Source organism: Pleurodeles waltl, chromosome 10 (genome assembly GCF_031143425.1).
Source record: "Pleurodeles waltl isolate 20211129_DDA chromosome 10, aPleWal1.hap1.20221129, whole genome shotgun sequence".
Taxonomy (NCBI): Eukaryota; Metazoa; Chordata; class Amphibia; order Caudata; family Salamandridae; genus Pleurodeles; species Pleurodeles waltl.
In genome coordinates this window covers 897,854,524-897,876,179 of record NC_090449.1, presented here as the reverse complement: position 1 = coordinate 897,876,179, position 21,656 = coordinate 897,854,524, and the positions used below count along the sequence as shown (strand labels likewise).

The 21,656-nt window shown below is 43.7% G+C and overlaps 1 protein-coding gene across 1 annotated transcript in view; it reads left to right on the top strand.

The window, feature by feature from the left end:
* Positions 1–10,468, top strand: part of LOC138262009 (ranaspumin-like) — a 75,004-nt gene extending 64,536 nt beyond the window's left edge. Inside the window, exons 8-11 of the mRNA XM_069211646.1 lie at positions 890–922; positions 1,202–1,231; positions 2,792–2,857; positions 10,275–10,468. Of these exons, the coding sequence (XP_069067747.1) occupies positions 890–922; positions 1,202–1,231; positions 2,792–2,851 (123 nt within the window). The 3' untranslated portion in view covers positions 2,852–2,857; positions 10,275–10,468. The remainder of the gene's footprint in view (positions 1–889; positions 923–1,201; positions 1,232–2,791; positions 2,858–10,274) is intronic.
* The last annotated feature ends 11,188 nt before the right edge of the window (positions 10,469–21,656 follow it).

Here is a 21,656-nt window from a genome sequence, read left to right as displayed (position 1 = left end):
TTTTACAGTGCCAGGACATGTAAACTACACAGGTACATGTCCTGCCTTTTACCCACACAGCACCCTGCTCTAGGGGTTACCTAGGGCACACATTAGAGGTGACTTATGTGTAGAAAAAGGGTATCTTTAGACTTGGCAAGTACTTTCAAATGCCAAGTCGAAGTGGCAGTGAAACTGCACACACAGGCCTTGCCATGGCAGGCCTGGGACAAGGTAAAGGGGCTACTTGAGTGGGTGGCACAACCAGTGCTGCAGGCCCACTAGTAGCATTTAATCTACAGGCCCTAGGCACATACAGTGCACCTTACTAGGGACTTATAAGTACATTAAATAGTCCAATAGGGTATGATCCAAAGTTACCATGTTTAAAGGGAGAGAGCATATGCACTTTAGCACTGGTTAGCAGAGTCTAAAAGCCAGCAAAAACAGAGTCCAAAAAGTGGAGGGAGGTAGGAAAAAAGTTAGGGGTGATCACCCTAAGGCATGTCAGGTCTAACAGGTGGCATTAGCAACAATTTGTTCTCCTTTATCTTTGTCCTTACGTAATGTAGCTGGTAAAGACCTCCCATACCTTTGTATCAAGTTTGCGCACTCTGAAACTGTCTTCGGGGGACTTCACTTTACACATCTGTTGCTTTCTTTTATTAATAGTTTTTCTTTTTGTTTAATTTTTTACACGTTGCACTGCAACCCGCATTGCTACACAACGTGTCAAAACAATTGACAAAGCCAATAGATCTCGCTTAGGCAAAAACTATTGGCTATGCCAACGCTTGTTTACATTTATTCACACACTGGACATGTTCATTTGACTATACCTGCAGTGTGGTTATCCTTGTCATGACAATTTGGATTTCTGACTACCATACAACTGTGTTTTTTCCTACAGGGTAAAGCTTTGGACAATCTTGCAAATCTTCTGGTAAGCCAACGTGAACTTTCCTTTTGTTACATTCACAATTTCATATAAATATATTGGATAATGTGCATTCTGCAGAAATGCAGACTTTATCATTTTAGCTACTGAGGATAGACTCAGAATATCAAAGTGCTTCCTTACCACCATATAAAGAACTCAAAATATTCTGTAAGACAAGCTTGTGCAAATGCATTTTGCATTACAGCATTTAGAAAGATGTGTGACAGAACATCTGGCCATTTCTCTTTTTTTCAATAAGTCTCAATGTCTTTGTGTTTTTAGGGCGACCTGCCGGAAAAGCTAGATATTGGGGTAAGTCATTTAACTTTTCTCTCATGTTGTTTGGTCACCTGAAATAAAAAATACACATTTCTTTATAATCAGAGTATTAACCACATTTAATAATGAGTTTTCCAAACTCACAAGAGTCTGGAAAGATATAGCTGACTTACAAAGCAGTTTCTCTGGTTCGAGACAAGGTTAAAGCTGTCTCATGTTCCCTCGCCCAGTGTCCTCTTCCATTCTTCAGTCTCATCTTCCCTCCGTCGTAGTTTCTACTTCTCTCTTCCATAAACCTGCCCTCTCTCCACTGTCAACTACTCTTCCACACTGGCACCCTGTGTGCTTCTCTCAACAGTCTCAGTTTTTCAGCTACACAGCCTCATACATGTTATATCTGTCCTTTATTTTAATTCTCAAGTATGTTTACAAAGTAGAAGGGGATATTTCAGTCACCAAATTACTTATTGTGGAGTGACTTGTCCTAAATGTACAATTAAGATATCTGTGTTTGCCTGTTATGCTATCATCAACAATAGAAGGCCAAATATTTGATTTTAAACTAAAATCTATAAGACTTGTGCATATTTTTTAAATAATCATATTAAGTATAATAACAATAATGATGACAATATGCTGAGGTACATCTTCTGGCTTAAAATTTCATGACTGGCTTATTCCTAGAGAACACTATAGACCCAGTATATTAAGGCCTGCTGAAAAGACTTTCCTAAGCTGGGCATCTTTCCTAGCTAAAGAAAGTCCTACAAATGCCATTGGCTTGGAAAAAACTTTAATATATCAGACTTTTTCTCTTCTTCTCAAGGGTGATAATCTAAATATATCTTCTCGGAAACTGAATTTGTCTGTGGCGCTCAGGTTACATTTACACTTAGGATGACAAGCCTGTGGCTCAGGCAGCAGAACACTTGCTATAAATCTGACTTTTTATACAAGAATATTACACGACTAATGATCAATTTCTCTGATTACATTTCTGTAACTATCCTCCACAAAGATTACTAGTGTTGTGTAAAGACTGTGAAGTGGTGTTTTATTTCAGAAAAGATGTAGGGTTGTCCAACATCAGTTTTGCCAAATGTTCGTGAGGGTACTTGCTCCAAACATAATTAGCAAGAGGGTGCACTGACATAGCCAGTACCACTAAAGCTCATCAAGAGAGCTCAATGTGTAAAGTGCCTATACATTACATCCTAATCACTTTGCCAGGTCCTTACAGCACTGCACCATCTTTCCATTCTTCTAATTACATTACCATTGAGCTGGGTAATTATAAAACCTAATATTCAAACTCATAAAAACAATGTACAGTTAAGTTTTGTGCATGTGCTATAATTAACCCCACTATTATGATTATTATGCTGAAACTCTCTCTTATAAGAGGAGCCAGTCAAATAGTACTCCCTTGCATTCAGGTCAAGCAGGACCCTGGGTCTCAGCTTTCTCATTGTGAAATAATGCCAGTGAGAACCAGAATGACTTCATCCTCAGCTGATAATGTTTTCTTCTCAGATTTCATTTTCCAGAAACCAACTTATCTAGAATACTAATACTTTTTGTCTTCAATTCAAGGGTCTCCTTGGTGATGGTTCCAGTGTTGGTGTTCTTGGTCCAGGCCTTTTTAGGAAATAAATTCAGGTAACACTTCCTTTTATCAAAATTATAAACATGATGTCACCCTTGCACCCCACCTCTTACCAACACAAGGCATCAGTTTAAGGAAATATTTAGCTTAAACACAAATCTGACCATGTAGATCACACCTGGCAGATCTGTCCATTTCTTCAATTATTTCAAAGGCAATCACAGGAATGTTGTAATATCACCATGTGCTACTAACTCTCCTCCAAATAAAGAGGTTCTAGGACTAAAACCACAACCTCGTACAAAGGCAACCCCTATAACTGTTTGACCAGAAATGCATACTTTGCCCTGATAAACCCCTGACAAACAAAAGGAATGGTGCCAGGCCCGCTGCTAGAAGCACTGGTGGTGCATGCAACCACCGCTAACTGGTGATGGAGAGAACAAAAATACACAGTTTATGCAATCCATAACTGACATTTGTGCAGTAAATCAAAAATATTTCCATTAGCACATCATCCATACACGTGCCACTTATGCACTGCTTAAACACCTATTTCTGGTATTAATGTAGAAACTTGAGTAGCTAATTTCAGAAATTCTGCATTGCGTTCATTAAGCATGTGTAAATTCTAACATTTCTAACATATGACACCCATTCCCACACAATTCCTTTGATTTTTTAATTTGTTACCCTAATTGCTGCAAGAGAATTTCATTACGCCCCTGACGTCTACCCTATCTACTCACATTGTACCATTCAACAAATTTGCAAAGTTCTAAATAATAACTCATCTGTCAGTCTATATTTGCTTGCTTTTATGGTGCTTATGCCATTCATGACTGTCATTTTTTCTCTTTGGTCAGTCATCATCAACAATCAGGTTCTTTGCTTTGGAAATGTCAACTTAAGATATTGGCAATCTTGAATCAGTCCACAGTAATAATTTATTCTCAATAGTCTTCTGTTGGCTCTTTGCTTGTGTCCTTCCACCTCCACTAGATTGCAATAAGAGAGCATTATACATCTAACATCAGTCAACAAGTGTCCTGGAAACAGTCAGCGCTGACATACGCATCTGAAAAATGGCTGCTAAATAAAGTAGTGCAACTTTCTTGCGCCATATATTTTCAGATGTTTGTCTGCGCTTTAGTACAACAGACTTGATGGTTGCCCCCTTTCATAAGACATACAAACATCAAACCCATTCGCTTTGCCCCTGTTTGTTTTTCATGTTTACATTTCTTTAAACTTCCATCCCTTTGTCCTTACACCAATCTCATAAAAAGAATACATAATGTGAACATACATTACACATATTTCATGTTTTATAAATCTTGTGTGCATGGTGTTAGAGGCTGGCCTAGTTTGTAGTGGGCACCTAAGATACTTACACCTTATACCAGGTCCAGTTATCCCTTATTAGTGAAATGTAGACAGTGTCTAGAATCCAGGCTGTCTAGGGGTAGTGGGGACGAGCAGCCAAGGCCTAACTAGGAGACTTGCAAAGCTTATGCAATATCACTGTAGTCACATAGTACTCACACACATAAAAGAAAATACTCAATGTTACAAAAATAAAGGTACTTTATTTTGGTGACACAAATGAAAAAAGACCATAGAGACTATACTCCCTTAGGAGGTAAGAAATACACAAATCATCTACACTAGTTTGCAGAAATAGCTGTAAAAAGATTTAGAAAACAGTGTAATTAATGAAAATCACACTAGTTAGAAATGGGCCTGAGGAAACACAAATCATATACTAAGAAAGTGGAATGCAAAAGTCGATTTTCCACTTAGGCAAGTGCAGTGTGTAGAGGGGTGCTGGGAGTATTAGAAAACACCAATGGTAGGTAATAGAACCCAGCACAGAGCCCAGGGAAGCAGGCGTAAATCACAGTAACTTTCTTAGAACACGCAAAAACACAAGAAAGAAGATTATGTAAGAACCAGAAGAGACTGCAAGACACCAATGATGGATTCCTTGACATAAAGACCTGTGGAAGAAGGGGACCAAGTCCAAGAAGCACTGAAGAGTCCAGGGAGAACAGGAGCCCCTGCTAACCCTGATGAAGGTGCAAAGGAAGAACCACTGGTGAAGAAGAACAGTCAGTACTGCACCCAAGAAGATGGATGTGGGTTCCTGGCTGGTGCAGATGAAGTCCTATCCCGGATGGATGATTGCAGTCTGGTGTGCGGCGCTGGATTCCACCAACAAGCCTTGGCACACGCAAAGCTTGAGGATAATGGAAAATGACACTGCCTGGGACCAGGAGGGTGGATTCTACCAAGGAGGGGGAGACAGAGAGGGCTCTCAGCAACTCAGAGAGCACTCAAACACCAGGCAGCACATACAGGAGTCCCACAGCATGGGGACAAAAAGGTGCAAAAGGAGACCCATGCAGCACTACAAAAAGCGATCCCACGCTGCTGTAGAACCACGCAGGAGGCTATGCGTCACAGGAAGGAGTGCTGGGGGCTGGAGCTGCAAGGTGCATGAAGAACTTTGTGGAAAGATGCCAACAAGCCTTGGCAACTGCAAAACAGGTGGTGCACAGGGGTACTGTCTTGATTGGGGATGCAAGCTCTTACCTCCACCAAAGTTGGACAGTTGGATGTCTGGACGATCGGAACCACTTCAGTCTATCACCCGTGTTGCTGGATTCACTCACTTCTTAAGGAAAGGGGACCCAAGCCACTTGTCATCGCTGCAGAGGGGTGCCTGCTGAAGCAGGGAAGTGACGTATTCACTTCAAGGGAGATTCCTTCATTCTTCTGGTGCAGGCTGAAGACTGGCTGTCCTCTGAGGATGCACAAAGGGGAAACTGCTGCAGTTGCTGGCAGGAGCCAGGGATACAATATTGTAGGAGGCATCTTGCTTCTTTGTTGCAGCTTATAGGTTCCTGGAGGGTCCAGATGCAGTTCCTTCAGTGAGAAGTCGAAGTGGAGGATGCAGAGGATTTCTACTGGAGTCTTGCAATCCAAATCTGAGGAACCACCCAAAGGAGAGACCCTAAATAGCTCTGAAAGGGGGATTGGTCACCTAACCAGGTTAGCACCTATCAGGGGAGGGCTCTGACGTCACCTGGTGGCACTGGCCACTCAGATGTTCCCAGAGTTCCTTGCCAACCTTGAATCTAAGAAGGCAAAACCCGGGGACCCTATTGAGGAGCTTTGAACACCCCCCTTGGGGTGGTGATGGACAGGGGAATAGTCACTTCCCTTTCCTTTATCCAGTTTCATGCCAGAGCAGGGACTGGGGATCCCTGAACCGGTGTAAAGTGGATCATGCAAGGAGGGCACCATGTGTGCCCTTCAAAGCATTTCTAGAGGCTCTGGGAGGCTACCCGTTCCGTGCCTGTAACACCTCTTTCCAAGGGGAGAGGGTGCAAAATCCCTCTCCCGAAGGAAATCCTTTGCTCTGCCTTCCTTGGCTTGAACTGCTCAAGCAACAGGAGGGCAGAAACCTGTCTGTGAGGTAGCATCAGCTGAGGCTGCCTGGAAAACCTTAGAAGGCTGTAATGAAGTACTGGGGCTCCTCTAAGGAGTCCCCAGAGTGCAAGGAATCATACAACCAATGCTCGCAAAAGCCTTGGGGTATGATTCAACATGTTTGATACCAAACATGGCCATATTCGCAGTTACCATTCTGAAGCTGTACATAGGTAGTGGCTTATGTACAGTGCACGCAGAAAATGGTGTCCCTGCACTCATGGAGTCTGGGAAAATGGTCCTGGACAATGTGGGGGCACCTCTGCTAGTGCAGGGGTGCCCTCAAACTCAGGTACTCTGCACCCAGCCTTCAGAGTTGGAAGGCTTGACATATGGGTGACTTATAAGTGACCTGGTGCAGTGTAAATGGCAGTGAAAGGGTGCATGCATCATTTCACAGAGTCTGCAATGGCAGTCCTGTAGAAGCCTCTGCATGGGCTCCCTTTGAGTGGCAAAAGAAATGCTGCAGCCCATAAGGATCACCTGGAACCCCAATGCCCTGGGTACCTAGGTACCATATACTAGGGACTTAAAAGGGGTGACCAGTGTGACATTTTTGGTTGAAATACTGGGTTACCAGTATGCAGTGACAAACTTTAGAGGAGAGAGAGCACTAGCACGGGGGTCCTGGTTAGCAGGATCCCAGTGACACAGTCAAACACACTTACATCAGGCAGAAATTGGGGGTAACATACCAAAAAGAGGGTACTTTCCTACACATGGCTTTCTATTCCAGGCAGAAATGTGCTTTACACCAAAATAAAGCATTGCCTCTGATCAGCACTGACAGAACTAGTTACAATTTTTAGTAATGCAGACTGGAGCATTGCTACCAAGGGGTTGTTAACATGTGCTTGTGCCCCACCTTCTACCTTCGTGTTGCAGATGCATAGGCTCACAGGTTGAGAGTCAGAGTGTGGCAGCACCATAACGTGGCATCAAGTTAGGCACCTCATGCCTTTAGAAGAGCCTTTTCCCTTCACTGGCTTGAACGCTCAGTGGTTCCTATAGGGGAAAAATATGCAGATGACATTCCTAAAAGGAAGTGAAGTGTTAGTCCCTGCATGTAGTGCCACTGGTTGGATGCTGCCGAATGCCTATGTTGAAAAATCTCGGGTGTGGTTGAAGAAGCTCTGAAGGTGTGACATCCAGACTGTACCCCACACCTGCAGTCATGCCAACACTAGCGCCAACCAGCTTGATCACTTTTGGATTAAAAAATTGAAGGCATAAAGGGGGAAGCTTGCACACCCGTGCTTTCCTTGTCATTTCAGTTTATTTTATTGCCTTGTGTCCATACTAGAGCTGATGTGATCTCCAAAACGGTTTCTATTCATTTGAAATCTTGCAGAAGGTCATACATTTGTTTCAATAACTTTTCACTCTACTGCCCCATCGTGCCAATCTGCTGTAAAATTCCTGAATGAAGTCTACCTGTCATGCTACACTTTCATAGTAAAACAGGAGGGAGCCCTATTGACATATTTGCCACACGTGTCAGAGGGGAAGATGGTGCTGCTAAGATGATGTATTAGGAAGTAGCACTCCACTCTGGGAGCCTCCCCGCTGCTCTGTTGTCACCTAGCACTACCCACAGGGGGAAGCAATTCCTCTTCTAGACTAGTTCCAACTGTCTACCCCATGGGTCCCTATTCCAGTGGTCATGTTCTCAATTAATGGCCCTATGGAAAAGTGTAGTCCAGCAGTAAATGCCTCAAGGAGCACAATAATGCCCTGTCCATGTCACCCTACAAAGTGGAAAGTAATGAAGAGGTTTGAACTCAGTCCAGATAACTCGAGGCCAAAGCAAGTGCAATGAAGGCGAGCCTGGGAAATTCTAGGCAATTCAGAGGGTTCAGATGCTACTAAGGGCCAGATTTATTAAGGTTTTGCAACATCCTTATGCCATGCAGGTGGTGCAAGGGTGACTCAAAATCTAAGTGACATTTGTCAAGCCATGCAAGGCCACCTTGGATTTCCCTGCATGGCTTGATAAATCTAGAGTAACGCAACGCAGCTCAAATCGCTGTCTTGAAGTACTCTGCGGCAGGGAGGTGTTTCATGGGTGGATCGTGGGTTTTCCCACGTATCCACCCATGGATTTTGGCACATTCCCAGATTTACCATTAGTGGTAAACCTGGGAATGCATCAAAAAGCTACGCCTCCCCGGTGAGGCAAAACAAGAAGTAATATCCTTATTTCTCCTCATTGTTTCCTCTTTCTATGTGTGCTGAATATCTCTCAGCATTTTTTTTGTGCAGGAAGTTGTCTCTCTCTACACAAAAGCAGTCCTGCCTACAACGCAGGCACCCTTGCAACAAGACACAAGGGTGCCTGAGTTGGCGCTAGGCAGGAACAAGTGCCCCAGCAATAGGAAAGGACTGGAATGGGCCCTATAATGTTAAATATGGTGCATTCCTACCCTTTCCCTCTTATGCAATGCAGCACAGCAAAGTTGCTTGCGGTGTGAAAGTGACATATATGTCTCTTAGTGCCTAAGCAATGGCCTAAATTAAACACTATCTGCCCCTTTTCCCTAAATGGATTCATCCTGCTCACACTAGATAACCTGATCGCAGCTCCTTTGACTGGCTTGCATTCTTCCTATGCGATCACCTGATGCACGTGCCCTTGTCCCTACTAGCTCTGGGAACTTCATCTTGAATGTCTTTCCAGAACGCTAGATTTATATGCACTGTTTCACCATACATACAAGATGAAGAAGAGACATATGAAAATATTATAGCAAAACTATGGAAACTGGTTTCTGGTGATATTACAACGAAAAACACTGAGTCGGATTCACAAAGGTAAACTTAGACTTTTGGTCTAAGTTTAGGCCAAAAGTCTAAGTTTACAACTTTTCGGTATTCACGAAGGTGAGTTATGAGTAGAACCTTTACGTCCGCACTCAGGTCGGAATCTCCGAAGTGTGGAGATTCCACTCCACACCCGGAGTGTAATGTCTGCACCAGGAGTGTTTTCTCTGCACCTGGAGTGGAATCTCTGTGCTCAGGCCCAATCTCTGCTCCAAGTGCGGAGATAACGCCCTGAGTGAGAACATAAACATACTACTCGTAGCTTACCTTTGTGAATACCGAAAAATTGTGGACTTAGACTTTGGGTCTAAACTTAGACCCAAAGTCTAAGTTTACCTTTCTGAATTGGGCCCACTATTTAGTCCCCCTTATTTCACTACAGTGATTAATGCAATTTGAGCATTCCCCCCCCCATAAGAAATGTTACTGTTCCTCGCTTTCCAATAACAAGATGATGCAGCCGGTCTTTCTCAGTCACAGCTGCCAAGCTGTGAAATAGGCTACTTACCCACATGGCTTGCTTAACTTCTCATGCTGCTTTCCGAAACCAGCTGAAAACATGAATTTTTTTCTCTCTGCATGATGGTTATATTTCTGCTTTCCCTTCCGGTATAATGCGCTGTACAAATATTAAAACATGCAAATACAAATAAATCTCCTGTATCATGTGATATCATTTTTCTGTCATTTTTTTAATTTTATATGAATGTACGTTTCATCAGAATGACAAAGAACTTGCAGAACATAATTAAAAAAGGCACCTGTGCTGTGGTTTACTAACAATGGGGTAATGTCCTAATAGATTGTTCAACGGGAACAAACATTCAATCTATGACTACAGCATTGTGTTGGTCAGTCCAATTACACACTTGGTGTAACGTTTTTGGATGGACGACATTGTGGCCGCTGGGTAGAAAACTCTCAGGAAAAAACAAATGGATTGCGAACCTTTTGTTGAAAAGACATTTTACATTATTTTAGTGAAAACACTTCCTGGTTATATCATAAATAAACTTCCCATTACTAATAACTGAATGTAATATTTTTTTATAGATTATGGTGTAATAACAAGTTCAACTTTGTTTTGTGTACTTGTAATCTCTTCACTTTTCCTCAGAGAGTTGCTCAGTATATCTTGCTGTTTTCTATTTCCAGGGGAACACCATCTATGCCTTTGCGCAAGTGGAAGGATTCTGATGATGACTGCCCAATCCTCCCCTTCTACATTTCTATGCAAGAGATTTCCTTCCAATGAAGCACCGCACAATGAACGTTGTTCAATGTATCCCTGAAATGATCCTGCTGTCTTTTGTGTTAGTTCTCCAATAAAGTAGGAAAAGCATAAGAAATACTGTCTCATCCGGGTTATTATCTCATCTGAGTTGTTGTATCGTACAGAAACCATCATGCTTAATACTTAAAATTACTTAAGAGAATACGGTGTTAATTGGACAAGCGGGTTGGAATGCATGAGCAACACCTGTTATTTACATCTCTTAGAAAATGTGCAAATATGTTAAGAAGCGCTGTTAAAAAATAATCCTTATTATATTATCAGTATTATTGAAGGTTTTTGGTTGTAATAGTTCTAACCCACTGTGATCACTCCCTTAAGAAGGTATATTGCACTTAATTTTGACATATTTAGCATAGGATAAGTAATAATTCTTGGCCTTTATGACACTTCCAACTGAAGTATGGTAAGAATAAAAACAATCTTTCAAGTGTGTCTGTATACCGCTTCAGAACAGTGGCAGCTGAAGGCTTTGGAAAGTGGTAGGGTGTAAAAGATACCTTTGACCAGTGCTTAATTTGCGCTTTTTGTTTCCGGTGTGAAGCATCAGCATTTATGTTTGAGGGCTGACACTTATTTTTCTGCCTCAAGCATTTACTGTGAGCAAAAGACACATATGGGAAAGACGGAGAAAGAGAAAAACAAAAAAACGTCACAATGGGAGAAAGCAGAAAGCTGCTAGAGTGAACTGAAGGGGCAGGGAGTGGCTATAAATGGACTGAAGAGGCCTGAGATGGCTTCAGGATTACGCTGCCTCAGTATTCCGTATTCCACATTTAATTGCAGCAGCTGTGTGCTTAAGAGGACGGCTTTGAGCACTGGCACTTTTTTATTTACAAATTAAGCACTGCCTTTGACTGACGATGTGTGAGAAAAGCTAGTGACAACAACGGAACCAAAAGGACTTCAGGCTAAAGGACATTGGGCCAGATGTACGAAGCAGTTCTCAAGTCGCAAATGGAGAACCGGCCCGTTTGCGACTTGAAAAATGCTATTTGAGATGTACAAAGCCCACACTGCGATTCAGTAACTTGTCACCGACTCGCAGTTTGGGTTTGGCGATTCTGTATTAGGAAGGGGCGTGACAAGGGCGTTCCTTCCTAATACGGAATCCAGATGGTATGTATGATTGTTTTGTGACTGCAAATGTGGTCGCAAAACAATCGCAATTAGCACCAGTTTGAAGCTGGTGCTAACCCATTCGCAAACGGGAAGGGGTCCCCATGGGACCCCTTTCTCTTTGTGAATGGTAGCGAAAATATTTTTTCAGCGCAGGCAGTGGTCCCACGGACCACTGCCTGCTCTGAAAAAATGAAAAGAAAACTTTTCATTTTTGATTTTGAAATGCATCTTGTTTTCCTTTAAGGAAAATGGGCTTAATTTCAAAAAGAAAAAAACTGCTTTATTTAAAAGCAGTCACAGACATGGTGGTCTGCTGTCTCCAGCAGGCCACCATCCCTGTGAGAGCGGCTATTCCCAATGGGGTCGCGAATTTCAACCTACCCCATGAATATTCATGGGGTAGGTCATTTGCGACCCCAATGGGAATCTCCAACAGTGAAATTGACACTGTTGTACATCAGGTTTTGCGACTCGCAAATTGCGAGTTGCAAAACCTGATTTTTGTACTTGTGACCCATTGTCTCCACATTCACTCTTCACTCAGATGGGATTTACATGATTAGCGTACTACCAAAACATTACTCTGAAGCTCAAATTGTAATCGCTCAACTAAACAACATAAGCAAAAAATAGATAACATTTAGCCTTTTGTTATAATTTACCCAGATACTTCATGCATGGAATAGTGTCTTTTCACTTGCACATTCATTGCATACCAGTTTAGCTAATGAAAGTGTGCTCTGTAGCTAATGAAAGTAAGCTGCAGTGCGTGCACCCATCTCACATCTATCTCAGCTATAATTCATTTGCATCACATGCTCATGCACGTATCAAAGTCATTCTGGTTTTGACGTCAGTTAAACTTCACATGTGCATGCTTTCTGTGCAAGGGACTCTGACAGGGTGCAGAGAGACAGGCAATGGCACGCTGTGATTTCAGACTGGCTTGGCCTATGCTACTAGCAGTCAAAGCTGGACCCTGAGTTACCTGATGTCTATTCAAGTTAGAACCCAGTTATGTAGGTCAGACCAAGATTGTGTCCTGACCCCATGCGGCACCAGAAAGAACAGATGGTACAAGTAGCAAGCTGCCCAGCCCAAAGGATAAGACTACATAGCAAATACACCAACACATTGTCCCTGGGGCCTGGGTATCTCCAGAATTCCTCTGGAGCAGGGCACATGGAGAAACAACAGCCAATAAAAACTTTAAGAAACAAAGTACCAGAGAGAGAAAGACTGACTGGACATGTTTCTCATGGGAACAGAGTGAAGGGGGATAGTGAGGTGATTTATAATGGGTTGAGCTGGTGAATTTAAATACATGTCTACATCTTTCCTTAGATAAACATGTAACTGGGACATGGAGGAAGGGTGGTGGATGAAGGACAAGCACATATATTGGAAGGCCAAGAGAACAGATGTGAAGCCTTCACAGCGGGCCTTTGTTAGCACCTGTATCCGTGTCGACGCTTTGCACAGGATTAGCAAATGGAAATCTGACGTTAAATAAATGGCCACTGATTTAGTTAAACGGAACCATGGGATTAGTAAAATTGATCTGGACTGACAATCTGCTCACCCCATTACACACTAGAGCAAATGTTATAATATTCATGGCATTAACTGGCTCTTTGATTTCCATGCTCTGCTGAGGAAACACTCGCTCTCCTCAGCTGCCATAGTTCCACATTATCAAACTCCTTGTCAAAAGAACTACACTCCCCGGATGGCAAACATGATGGCCCACACTACATTCAAAACAATGTCAAATTTCCCAAGGAGGCTTCACATTGTCAGTAGAGGCCCTGCTCCTGTACAGCGCCCACAGATGGCTTACCTGTCTGCAGCGTATTGGAATGCAAACAAAACTTGTGCACATTCTTGGAGACTACTGGCTCTCACACAACTCTGCTGTCAGCATGGACTTCTGTAGTCCGTGTCATCACGACGCGCATTCTGCCTGAAGGAAGAAGGAAGCCCAGAAGAGGAGAATTTGAAAAACATGGCCAATCATTGTGCCCTTCAAAATAATGTGGCATTCTCATTTAAATTCGCCATGTTTGCACTCTGGTGCTGCCTGCTCTTCTGTCCCCGAACTTGGAGCTTAGGCCCATATTTATACTTTTTGACGCTAAACTGCGCTAACGCAGTTTAGCGTCAAAAAGTTTTGCGCCGTCTAACGCCATTCTGAAGCGCCATGCGGGCGCCGTATTTATGGAATGGCGTTAGACGGCGCAATCAGACCGGCGCTGCCTGGTTTGCGTGGGAAAAAACCACGTAGACCAGACAGCGCCGGCGTAGGGGGAAAATGGCGCATGGGCGTCTTAAAATGGGGCAAGTCAGGTTACGTCGAAAAATTCGTCTTAACCCGACTTGCGCCATTTTTTAACGACGCCCATCCCCCATCAACATGACTCCTATCATTGTAAAGATAGGAGTCATGCCCCCTTGCCCAATGGCCATGCCCAGGGGACTTCTGTCCCCTGGGCATGGTCATTGGGCATAGTGGCATGTAGGGGGGCACAAATAAGGCCCCCCTATGCCACCAAAAAAAAATATAAAAAATAAAAAATTATACTTACCTGAACTTACCTGAATGTCCCTGGGGTGGGTCCCTCCATCCTTGGGGGTCCTCCTGGGGTGGGCAAGGGTGGCAGGGGGGGTCCCTGGGGGCATGGGAGGGCACCTGTGGGCTCATTTTGAGCCCACAGGCCCCTTAACGCCTGCCCTGAGCAGGCGTTAAAAAGTGGCGCAAATGCGCCGTTTTTTGCCACGCCAACTCCCGGGCGTCTCTTTTGCCCGGGAGTATAAATACCACGTAAAGGCCTGGGAGTCATTTTTTAGACGGGAACGCCTCCCTTGCATATCATTAACGCAAGGAAGGGGTTCACGCTAAAAAATGACGCACATTCCAGGAACTTTGGCGCTATTCGCCTCTAACGCCATAGTATAAATATGGCGTTAGTTGGCGTTAGTTTTGCGTCGAAATTGCGTCAAAAAAAACGACGCAATTTCGGCGCAAACGGAGTATAAATATGGCCCTTAGTGTGCGAAAGAACCGATGCTGACGTAGCTCTTATGAGATTTACAATGTTAAATACGATGAGGTCTCTGCTGGGATTGGATGGACAAGGCAACACAGCGCCCCATGGAAGAAACGAAGGGTTGTGTTAGCTTCTAAGCACAGTGGGTTTTAACTAAAAAGCCTGAAGTACGCATAACAGTAAACAGAGAGCATGCAGCACTCCATGGCAACACCATGCCCCTTCTTCATATGAGGAATTGCCACATGTGCCCAGCCTGCATCAGTTGCCACCAGCCACCATTGAGTTTTATAAATACCACCATACAACATTAGAATTCACAGTGGTCAGTGGAGTGGATAAAAGCAGTAGTAACACCCTTCCGCTACTTAAGAGAAGCGGCTGATGATTGAGACTCATTCTGAATCACGTAGAGGAGGGACATGAAAAAGGCTTGCAAATGCATTAATAGGTTCCAAACTCATCAGAGTAATGGGCATTGGTTTATTCAGGGCAGAAGGCAGTGCATTACATGACTACAGCCTGCTCCCCTCATGTTTTCCCAAAAGCAAAACTTTTACATAAATCACTTGTCCTTTTAATATTTCCTGTTTAGGAAAGCAAATACAGGGACACGGGTTTTCTGTCTCTTGGTGGTCACCATCCCTGCATTCACAGCCATTTATAGGGGTTCCAAATTGTGATCTGCCTAATTAATATGTATTAGGCAGGACGTTTTGCGACTCTGATTGATTGCAAAATTTGTGATGTGACTCGTTTGTTCATAAATCACATCGCAAGTTGCATCACTGATCACAAACCAGTTGACTTGCAAGTTGCAAATCCTGGTTTACGGACTAGATTTAGTACATCAGTACATTAACCCCTTCGCTGCCAGGCCTTTTCCCCCTCCTGTGCCGAGCCTTTTTTTGGCTATTTGGGTTAGTTCGCGCTTAGGCCCTCATAACGTTTTGTTCACATAAGCTACCGACGCTAAATTTGCGTCCTTTTTTTCCAACATCCTAGGGATTCTACAGGTACCCAGACTTTGTGGGTTCCCCTGAAGGACACCAAGCAATTAGCCAAAATACAGTGAAAATTTTGTTTTTTTCAAAACAATGGGAAAAAAGGGCTGCAGAAGGCAGCTCGTGGTTTTTCCCCTGAAAATGGCACCAACATAGGGTTTGCGGTGGCAGGATCACTATCTTCTCAGATTTCGGGAACAGGCAGACTTGAATTGAAAAACCCAATTTTTCAATACAATTTTGACATTTTACTGGGACATACCCCATTTGTTCTATTTTTTGCGCTTTCAGCCTCCTTCCAGTTAGTGACCATAATGGGTGAGAAACCAATGCTGGATCCCAGAAAGCTAAACATTTCTGGAAAGTAGATAAAATTCTGAATTCAGCAAGTGGTCATTTGTGTAGATCCTACAAGTGTTTCCTACAGAAAATAACAGCTGAAATGAAAAAATATTGAAATTGAGGTGAAAAAAACAGCCATTTTTCTCCACGTTTTACTCTGTAACTTTTTCCTGCGATGTCAGAGTTTTGGAAGCAATATACCGTTACGTCAGCTGGACTCTTCTGGTTGCAGGGATATATAGGGCTTGTAGGTTCATCAAGAACTCTAGGTACCCAGAGCCAATAAATGAGCTGCACCTTGCAATGGGTTTTTATTCTATGCCGGGTATACAGCAATTCATTTGCTGAAATATAAAAAGTGAAAAATAGGTATCAAGAAAACCTTTGTATTTCCAAAATGGCCACAAGATAAGGTGTTGAGAAGCAGTGGTTATTTGCACATCTCTGAATTCCGGGGTGCCCATACTAGCATGTGAATTGCAGGGCATTTCTCAAATAGACGTCTTTTTTACACACTGCCTTACATTTGGAAGGAAAAAATGTAGAGAAAGACAAGGGGCAATAACACTTGTTTGGCTATTCTGTGTTCCCCCAAGTCTCACAATAAAAATGGTACCTCACTTGTGTGGGTAGGCCTAGCACCCACTAAAGGAAATGGCTCAAAACACAACGTGGACACATCACATTTTTTCACAGAAAACAGAGGTATTTTTTGCAAAGTGCCTACCTGTGGATTTTGGCTTCTAGCTCAGTCGGCACCTGGGGAAACCTAGCAAGCCAGAGCATTTTTGAAAACTAGACACCTAGGGGAATCCAAGATGGGGTGACTTGTGGGGATCAGACCAGGTTCTGTTACCCAGAATCCTTTGCAAACCTCAAAATGTGACCCAAAAACACTTTTTCCGCTCATTTCGATAACAGAAAGTTCTGGAATCTGAGAGGAGCCACAAATTTCCTTCCACCCAGCGTTCCCTTAAGTCTCCCGATAAAAATAGTACCTCACTTGTGTGGGTAGGCCTAGCGCCCACGAAAGGAAACGGCCCAAAACACAACGTGGACACATCACATTTTTTCACAGAAAACAGAGGTGTTTTTTACAAAGTGCCTACCTGTGGATTTTGGCCTCTAGCTCAGCCGGCACCTGGGGAAACCTAGCAAACCAGCGCATTTTTTAAAACTAGACATGTAGGGGAATCCAAGATGGGGTGACTTGTGGGGCTCTGACCAGGTTCTGTTACCCAGAACCCTTTGCAAACCTCAGAATTTGACCAAAGAAACACTTTTTCCTCTGATTTCGGTAACAGAAAGTTCTGGAATCTGAGAGGAGCCACAAATTTCCTTCTGCCCAGCGTTCCCCCAAGTCTCCCGATTAAAATGTTACCTCACTTGTGTGGGTAGGCCTAGCGCCCGCGAAAGGAAACGGCCCAAAACACAACGTGGACACATCACATTTTTTCACAGAAAACAGTTTCTACCTGTGGATTTTGGCCTCTAGCTCAGCCGGCACCTGGGGAAACCTAGCAAACCAGCGCATTTTTGAAAACTAAAAACCTAGGGGAATCCAAGATGGGGTGACTTGTGGCGCCCTGACCAGGTTCTGTTACCCAGATTCCTTTGCAAACCTCAACATTTGGCGAAAAAAATACTTTTTCCTCTCATTTCGGTGACAGAAAGTTCTGGAATCTGAGAGGAGCCAGAAATGTCCTTCCACCCAGCGTTCCCCCAAGTCTCCTGATAAAAATGGTACCTCACTTGTGTGGGTAGGCCTAGCGCCCACGAAAGAAAATGGCCCAAAACACAATGTGGACACATAAATTTTTTTCCACAGAAAACAGAGGTGTTTTTTGCAAAGTGCCTACCTGTGGATTTTGGCCTTTTGCTCAGCCGGCCCCAGGGGGGGCAGAAAAGGCCTAAAATAAATTTGCCCCCCCCACCCCCTCCGGGGAGCATACAGGGTCACTCCCCCTGCGTGACATTGGCTCATAAAAAAAGATCCCCGGTGCCTAGTTGTTTCTGCACCCCTTGGGGGCAGATTGACCTAAAATACTCCGATCTGCCCCCAAGGGGGGCAGAAATGGTCTAAATACAATTTGCCCCCCAGGGGAGCGACCCTTGCCTAATGGGTCGCTCCCCATCTCTAAAAAAAAAAAGAAAAAAAAAATTTGCACCGGCGCCTAGGGGCAGATCGGTCTAATAACAATAGGCCGATCTGCCCCCAGATGGGGCAGAAATGGCCTAAAATAAATTTACCCCCCGGGGGAGCGACCCTTCCCTACGGAGTCACTCCCCTTGCGTGACGACGCAAAAAAAAATCCCTGGTGCCTAGTGGTTTCTGCCCCTTTGCAATCCGGCTTTTGAAATGCTCAGAGAGACTTCAAAGGGAAGGAAATGCATTTCCTTCCCTTTGAAGCCTCTCCGGGCCTCCTCGACGTGATCGGAAGAGAAATGCTTTGCATTTCTCTTTCGATCGGAGGAGGCCTTCTGTGACAATCAGCATTCGATCGTGCGCTGACGTCACGGGGGTGGAAGGGGAAGGTCTTCCCCTTCCATCCCTGCCTTGGGGAGGTGGGGGGGAACTCCACAGAGGGAGCGCTAGCGCTCCCTCTGGGCTCGGTGGCCAGGACGTAATGGTTACATCCTGGGCACACAAGCACTGTGCCTCAGGACGTAACCATTACGTCCTGGGCACAGAAGGGGTTAAAGACAAAGTAAAGGTGTCACTAATCAGTGATTTATTTTGAGACTCAAAAAAGAATAAACCTTCAGATCAGTATGAATTAAGGCATTTAGAAATGCATGGGCTGATCCAGTCTAAAACAGGTTGAGTGGACAGAGCGGTTTTCAAAGCTGCCTCAATATTATGAAAAGAGCAGAAACTGATTAACAAATTAACAACATTTCCATAGCCTATGAGGCTGAAAACTGACCAGCCCTACCCCATTTCTAGAAAGAGTAAGCATAGGACAGAAACAGTGAAAGCAGAAAAGCAGGAAACAAAATAACTTACTGGGACCACAGCAAACTCTTTTGCTTCTGACACAGACTGTAGAAAAACTAGCAAGGCATATAAAGGTGACATAAAATACCTATAGAACCATCCTATAATCACTGGAATGAGTGAAGAAAATGAATTAAAGGGCAAATGGATTCTTCACAAGTGAGTAAGCTGAAGTACTTCCACCCAAGGACATCTTTAAAGTAAATAAGTACTGCTAGTCTGGTGTTTTCCCTAGATCCTTCGATGTAGATCCATCAACTGATGGCACCAAGAGAAGCAAAGAAATCTGAATCTCATAGATTTCACCTCAACATCAGTTGCTCTATCTCAATTACCCCCTCGAAGGATCTCTGGACCAATCTCTCTCAGTTCTTCAACAACAGAATCACCACTATTTACAGCAACTTCAACCTACAATCGGACCTAAAAGTCCTTGCAAACCAAATCCTGATCTTATCCCAATAACCAATGCTAACCCCATGGCCCATCATCAACCCAGAGGAAACCACTGCCACCATCAATTTCATCCACTCTGGGGCCCCAATGGACCTCTTCTCCAACCACTCCACTCCTACTCCAGAGGACTGCAAGTCATCAAAGCCATGCTCACACCCATTCTGAATGCCTTAGCTTCTTCTGCAACTTTCCAAAGTGCCTCACCGAATAACTCAATGACAACCAGTTCCACAAACCCTCTCAGCCTGGTTTCAGACCTAATCATAGCATGGAAACTGCCCTCATTGCTGACATGGATGAGATCTATATGGTTCTGGACAGATGAGACAGAGCGGCTCTCATCCTCCTGGGCTGCTCTGCAGCATTTGACAAAGACTCCTACCATATCCTCGTTCAATTCCTACACAACATCAGAATCCAAGGACAAGCACTTCAATGGATTTGCTCTTTGCCACTGGAAGGTCTCAGTCAGTCAGCCTGGAACCAATACACATCTGACACCCGTGACCTCATCTGCAGATTTCAACAAGGATCCTCTCTGAGCCAACCCTCTTCTTTTTTAATGATATTTCTTTATTGGGATATTTTTATTCAAATAGCATCATGCAAAAGTTACATTCCAGTAGTTATCAATCATACATGTGTAGTAGGAATAGAAAATAACAGTTAGACAAATAATTAATCCATAATAAGTCAGAATATTACATTATGACCATCATCAAGAAGGGCAATGTTGTAGGAGATAGCCATAAAAGAAGTTTGTCACAACATGCAGGTACACTGAACAGTCAATGGAAGCTTTATTAAGGAAAAAAGAGGAAGATGCCTGAGAGAGAAAGAGAAGAAGAAAAAAAAGAATAAAGAAAGGAGAGGAGAAAGACTTATTTCCCAAGTTCCCATGGTAACCATAAGTTCAAAGATGAGAGGCCACCCTCAAGCCTGACTTTCACATACATGAGCTCTCTAGTCAGAATCATCCACTCTCATGTCATCACCTCTTCTACACCAACAATATGCTACTCATTCTCTCCTCACTGATAAGACGCCCAGCACCCAGATCAAGTTCAATGCCCACGTGACGGAAAATGCCCACTGGATGAACGCTAACTGTCTAAAGGTGAACACCGACAAGACTGACACTGTGATCTTCAGGAAGAGCACATCATCATGTGACTCCACCTTGTGGCGGAAGAGCTAGGACCAAGACCACCTCTCCCAATGACTCCAAGAACCTAGGAATCATTAGCAAACTCGACCTGACCACCCAACTCATTATCATTACATGCCTTATGTTTCCATACCCTCAAGATGCTGAGGAAGAGTACAAATGGATCCCAGTCAGCACCTGGAAAACCACCAAGCACACCCTTGTCATAAGCAGGTTGGTCCACGGGAGCACCCTCTATGCTGAGATTAACAAAAAGCTCACCAGAAGGCTGCAGACCATTTACAAGTTGGCTGCAAAAATCACTCTCAACCTCCCATTCCACACACACATCACACCAAACCTGAAGAAACTCCACTGCTCCTCAATCACAAATAAGGACACTTCAAACTCTTCACCCACACTTTCAAGGCACTACATAACATTGGCTTAGAAAAGCTCAACAATCGCATCTGCTTTTACAAACCTTCCTGACACCTCCATTTGTCCAGACTCCTACTTGCACAAATCCCGTACATATGGAAAACCAGATGCAGCAGCCACGTGTTCTCCTACATCCCTCCTAAACCATGGAATGACCTCCGAGTATACGTAAGAGCTTTTGCAAGAGCTGAAGACCTGGCTTTTTGAGTAGTCCCACTAGACTCGCATCTGCTCAGTGCTGGAATGCCCTTCCAAATTATCGTGCTCTCTAGGAATCTGCATAACATAACAATTGTCATACATGAACTAAAGGAAGGATCTATGTTCTTCCACTTTAAAACATTTGCAAAGCCTTTCTCTCCAGCTCTATTGTCTTTCTATGTGCCTCCAACATGATCTGTACAGTTCTTGGATCAAGAGTATGGCTGTAGGTGCCATAGCCTTTCTGAGTGAAAATGCTGTGGGGACTTGGCATTAAAAGGACAGAATAAGTAGGTCTAGATACAGGGCTCCTTGTGTCAAAATTCAATCTCAACAACAGTACAGAGTAAAACATTGTGTGCTGCCCAGTATGAGAAAAGGGCAGCGAAGCAACTACTGTCACCATACACTCTTGAACTATTGGGCAAGTTAAGTCAAGCTCTTCAATATGAGTCTGTAACCCTTCAAGATGACATACATGTGCT